General features: G+C 49.2%; 1 protein-coding gene across 1 annotated transcript; it reads right to left on the reverse strand.

Moving 5' to 3' along the window:
- Positions 1 to 3,102: 3,102 nt before the first annotated feature.
- RNF223 (ring finger protein 223) lies at positions 3,103 to 5,604 on the reverse strand. The gene is made up of 2 exons (XM_063317410.1): positions 5,408 to 5,604; positions 3,103 to 3,965 (listed from the first exon to the last, which is right to left on the reverse strand). The coding sequence occupies exons 1-2, from the start codon at positions 5,457 to 5,459 to the stop codon at positions 3,127 to 3,129; spliced, it is 891 nt and encodes a 296-aa protein (XP_063173480.1). The 5' UTR covers positions 5,460 to 5,604; the 3' UTR covers positions 3,103 to 3,126.
- Positions 5,605 to 6,026: the final 422 nt, after the last annotated feature.

Genomic DNA, 6,026 nt, shown 5'->3' on the forward strand with positions numbered 1-6,026 from the left:
CAGAACGCCATCCACCCAACCAAGCCTTCTGGAGGACTCTGCGTTCTCCCAGCCAACGCTTGATACCCGTCTTTGTTATTCATTATTTTTCTCCTAGACTTAAAAGTCTGCACCACTGTGGGGCGGGAGGAACAAAGGAGAAAGGCCGGCTCACGTTTGCCGTGTTCTTTCCTACCTTGGCCTTTAGGCATGTGATCAAGCTTCCCAGGTGCTGGTTTTTAAAGATGGTGCATTCTGAAAGGACGCCAATTTTGTTTCCTTCTTGAGGTTTATCATGACCTCCTCCAGGTTGATGCCGTTTGCTTGTTTACATCCCACCTTGATTTTCCATCCTGAATGCACCTTAGACTCTGTCCATAAGACCAAAAAATTGGTCTAATTCAGTGCTCTTCAACCTTGGCAACTTTAAGATGGGCGGACTTCAACTCCCAGAATTCCCCAGTCAGCCACGCTGGCTGGGGAATTCTGGGAGTTGAAGTCCACCCATCCTAAAGTTGCCAAGTTTGAAAACCATTGGTCTAATTTATGCAAGAGGTAAGATATGCCTCCCTTCCTTTTCATGCTGTGTTGGATTTATCTCCAAGTGTCTCTGTCTGTAACAGAGGCTACCAATCTCCTTGGGGATTTTATATATATATATATATATATATATATATATATATATATATATATTATATTATATTATATTATATGTGTGTGTGTGTGTGTATATATATATAAAAGAAAAAATATATAGTGAATTAAGTGTCTACTTTTAGAGCAGAGGGATTGCGCTGTTAAGTATACTGGCTGGGGAATTCTGGAAGGTGAAGTCCACCCATCTTAAAGTTGCTGAGGTTGAGAAACCCTGTCCCAGGGGACAGTCTGATCTTACGTAAGAACTGTAACCTCACGCTTTTGTGTATTATCTAGTTAGATCAACCCGGGACTCAAATTAAAGTGCAGAACCTCCAAATGCCACTGAACTACAACTCCCAACATCCATCAGGATTGGCTGAGGCTGGTGGGAACCCGTAGTTCAGGATTCTCTACACGGATCAACGGTTCCTGTCTCGACATTATAATAACGCTGCAAGTTGTGTTGTGCCTAAACACAATCTGGCCTTTTACGAAAGAAATGCACAGTTGAAGCCACAGATTAATATTATATGTACCTCTCTCACTGCTGCACCAGGATTCCCGCTGTTGTTTATAAAAGAGTTTAGAAAATACTACAAATGGTTTCCCTCCTTTAATTTGAATTTGCCCGAGGATGTTTGGGGAAGAGTTGAATTACAGTGGTCGCCACATTTGCAGTTTCTAACTTGGCTTTGGGTGTAAATGCTGGTTGGAACCTGGCTACGGGCGTTGAAAGATACCAAATCTCAGTGTGACACAGCCAGAATAAACCCGGCCTGTTGAACAATCACATAGATAAAGATAAAGGTTTCCCTTGACATTAAGTCCAGTCGTGTCCGACTCTAGGGGTCGGTGCTCATCTCCGTTTCAAAGCCGAAGAGCCGGCGTTTGTCTGTAGACACTTCCTCTGTGGTCACGTGGCCGGCATGACTAAACGGAGCACCGTTACCTGCCCGCCGAAGCGGTGCCTATTGATCGACTCACATTGGCATGTTTTCAAGAAGGGTACGAATATTGCCATCTGAGTGTCTAAGATTCCCAACCCATTCTCGCTGTGTGTGCATGTCTATGTATTTTGAGGTCTATAATACAGAGAAACAACTTTTCCATTTTTTGATAACTGAATTCAGAGCGGTCAGTCTTCCAGATTTTTTTCCCCTGCAGAAAACCTTGCCTTTTCTGCATCTGTTGGCGCATAGTCTCAACTTCGGGACATTTTCTCTGACCTCACCCAACCCCATTCCCTCTAAGAGGAAAAAAGGATGCCAGTTTTTAAAAATTAAATTAATTTTTTTCCCTGCAGGAAACCTTTGCTGAGCATCCATTAGGATGCGGTCCCAGCGTTTTCTCTGTCTTTGCCCAACCTCACCCGCTCTAAAAGGAAAAAGGATGCCAGTTTTGTTTTGTTTTTAATCAAATTATTAGAGGCAGAGCCCTGTGAAAAACAGAAAGCCTGCTTGGGTGGGCTTCAAAACAGAAGCAAAAGCACCAGTGGGTCAAAAGAATTTAGATTTATGGGCATTTTTCACTCTACCCTGTCTTTCCCATTGGACAAGGCGCAACAGGCAAGGTTCCTCCTTCCCCATTCTGTTGCAACAATTGATCGCCCCCAAATATGTCAGAATTCTCCCTGTCCTCATTTCTGATCACGATCCGTGCTGGCTGGGGAGGATGGGAACTGGAATATGACCCCATCCAAGCAGTTAGGGATTCCCACCTATGTTGACAAGGGATGGGAATGTTTTTCCTCTCCCTGAAAAATCTCAGTTGTCCCAATTCTGTTCCTCCCTCTTTTAATCCTGCGTATTCCTCCCTTCCCAATCTGCCACGGAAAACTGGTATCGCCACAAGAACAGTAACTGTACCACATGCAATCCAGCGGTATAAAACTGAAAAGTTTAATAATAACAATAGAAAAGTGTTACTTCCTGGGTCCCCACCATTCGCCCAAATGAAGTAGGAGGTAGAGGCGAAGTGTCAAGGGTTGGCTCTTTATGCTCAGCAAAAGGGGGAGACTTTGCATAGCTGGATCCATCGGCTCGGATTTGCGTCCTTCCCCTTGAGAAGGGAGAGCACTCCGGTTCTCTTGCCCCTACCCTGGTGGCAGGAGCAGAAAGGCCCCTGATGGGGAGCGTGTTCTCCCCTGCGTGCAAAACGGGTTGTCTTCTGCTTGGACTGGGGCAGTTGGGCCTCACCAAGCGGGCATGTAGGTTGGCAAACCAGAAGACAGCTTAGGAGGTGCAGAAGCGGGCACGTGGAGGTCTCAAGTTGGCACGATCCAGAGGGTCTGAAAAGAGCATCGAGCTGTCCCAAGACCGTGGGCACGCAAGCATTTCTGTGAGCTGTGTTGCACCCGGTCAGCGTGTTGGTCCTTCAAACCCAACGCGGCCCTCTAGAGCGGGCAGGACCAGTCCGCCCCCGTCTCCCTGGTCCCTCAAGAGGAGATTGGGACTCTGCAGGCAGAGCGGGCTTCCTCCCGCCGGAGCGGCACCGCACGGCCCCCTCCGATCACTCCACGAACCTGGTGACGTCCAGCGCAGGGGCCTGGGTGGTGAGATGGTAAGGCGCGTGATTTGGCCGCGGGAGCGTGAATTTGTGGATGCAGCGCAAATTCCCCGTCTTCATGAGGCACTGGACCGGCCACAGGATGATGCAGAAGAGGATGATGATCAGCACCGAGAGCAGGAGGACACGCTTCCAGTCGTCACACATGGAGCAGCGGGAGAGGCGCCCCAGGAAGCCTTCCGTCGGGGTCTCGGGCACCTCGGGCTTTCTGGGGGCGATGTCGATGGCGATGCAGGCATTGGCGTGCTCCGGGTCGGAGGACTGCCGGCAGCACAGCTTGGTCCCTTCCATCCAAAGGGTCTTCTCCTTCTGCAGCTCGGGCGGCAGCGTCGCCAGCACGTCTCTGCTCGTCTGGAGGCCGGGAGCTCCGTCGAGCGGCATGTCGGTGAGCTGCCTGCAGAAGGGGCAGGGCAGCTGGTCCTCCACCTGGTTGGGAGGCAGGGCGGCCGTCAGCCGGGCCAGGCACTCCAGGCAGAAGGTGTGATGGCACTGGAGGACCTTGGGCGTCTTGAAGAGGTTGTCATAGGTGTTGAAGCAGATGGAGCACTCGACGGGCGAGGTGGGCCTGTCCGTGGGGGAGCCCAGCCTGGTCTTGCCCTCCACCGGGGAGCCGACGGGCGAACACACCCCGGGTCGGTCTTCCGTGGAGGGAGAGGTGATGACTATTGGGCTGAGCGGGATCGGTCTCTCGTGGGGGGCAGCCAGGACGGGACTCAGGGGAGACACAGGAGATTCTGGCACATCCGTGTGCCAGACTTGGGTGAAACAGGACATGACGGAACCTGCAGAAATGAAGAAATCAGGACCAATTAGATTAAGCCTACAGGAAGTCATTGCATCTTCTACGCCAGTGTTTTTCGACCTTGGCCGCTTTAAGATGGGTGGACTTCAACTCCCAGAATTCCCCAGCCAGCCATGCTGTCTGGGGAATTCTGGGTGTTGAAGTCCACCCATCTTAAAGCGGCCAAGGTTGAAAAACACTATTCTACACTTAAGACCAAACTCGTTCCCACGGTCTTTGGGCGTAGGAGTGTTTCGATTTTGCTTTAATTTGTTGAATGGTTGCATATTTAAGGATTGCCTCCTTCTTTTTCGACATCACCATAGCAGATGGCAGCTGATTTTAGGGAGGGGGGCTGCTGGGAAATTCTAAGCAAGGTCAGATTTGCTTAGGATGGGGGACCACCAGGTAATGCCAGGAGGGTAGTTTGAGTGGGGAAGTGGCACATTGGCCCCTGAAATGTCAGCAGCAAACCAATTCCAAACCGCTGCTAAGAAAACTCCAATAAGTCACTGGAAATCTTTAATTATTACTCTTTTTAACTAAAAGCCATACCAGTTCCTTCTACTTTGGGGGCTCCCCCACCCCCCCTTATTGTGGCTCTGTAGATTTTTCCTATAATACAACATTGAAAGCATATTGGAGCTTACGTGACCGAAATGACCATCAGCGTGTGCAAAGGGGAGCTGTTGGTGAGCTTGCTGGAACCCGAAAGTTTGCAAAAATAGTCCTTTGGGGAGGAGGGATCCTTCGATCGAAAGTGGCGGGGACGGCACATGCCCAAAACAATTTCTTAACAAGCTGTAATTTTGTCCATGTGCAGTGGAAATTAACTTTCCAAACCAAAATCTTCCGTTTGGGATCCTACATTTCCAGCATTCAGCTGGCCGAAAGAATTCTTGCTCATCTTGAGTCTGAGGACAAATTTGGAAATAAGGCTCCCCACTCCCACCTGCTTCTCTGCAAACTGTTAGAAACCCACTTTCTACCCACATCTAGAAGGAAAATGACAACGTTGGAGAGGTCCTTCCGGTTATTATTTGCTGGAAATCTGAAAAAGTCTTCCAAAAACACAAACGTGCTACGGGGTTCGTGCGACACCCTCAACCATCAACCCAAGCGCAATTTTTCCATGCATGGACGTGCTCTAGGGATCCTCTCCCACCACCCTACATTTTTAAACACCCTTCAAATAAAAATCTAGGCTCCGTAGAAGTTTATTTTCTAACTTGTTCCAAGACCTTGCCTGCCTTTTCTTCAGCCTTCTCAAAATCTTCCATAACCTACCGTGGGAATAAAAATCCATCGTTTATCCACTTGCCCAGAAGAGCAACTGTCCCCTTTTGAGACAGGGAGCTCTGGCAGAGCTTCCATTATAATCTGGGGGCGGGAGGGCCTCCTTGAAAACATCAGGATACAAAGAGGAAAAAAAGTCACACGTACCCCAGCCGGTGCTTCTCCTAAGGTGAGAAGGGAGGAGCGTTGCTGTCTCCATGAAATCCGCAAGGGATCTCGGTGGGCCTGGCTAGGGACCTGCTCGTTGGGGGCAGCGTTGGCCGGCCGTGCACAAAAGCCTAAGACAAACCACAATACAGGTAATCCTCACTTAACAACCATTCGTTTAGTGATGGTTTAGACTTACAACGGTGTTAAAAAAACTACTTATGACCAGTTCTCACACTTATGACCGTCGCAGCGTCCCCATGGTCACATGATCATAATTTGGGCATTTGGCAACCAGACTGTTGCAGTGCCCCGTGGTCATGTGATAGCCATTTTTTACCTTCCTGGCTGGCTTCTGGCAAGCGAAATCAATGGGGAACCGCGTGATACACTTAACGACCACACGGTTTGCTTAAAAACCATTGCAAAAAAGGTGGTAAAATTGGGTCAGGTTTGCTTAATGACCACTTCACTTAGCAACTGAAATTCTGGTCCCAGTTGTAGTCGTTAAGCAAGGACTACCTGTATGAATCTGTTCGGACCACAGGGTTGGTGGATGCCAGCGTGGCTTAACTCCCTTGACTCGAGATTTGGGGCATGCATGTTTGAGAGCCATGTG

Source organism: Candoia aspera, chromosome 18, assembly GCF_035149785.1.
Source record: "Candoia aspera isolate rCanAsp1 chromosome 18, rCanAsp1.hap2, whole genome shotgun sequence".
Classification (NCBI taxonomy): Eukaryota; Metazoa; Chordata; class Lepidosauria; order Squamata; family Boidae; genus Candoia; species Candoia aspera.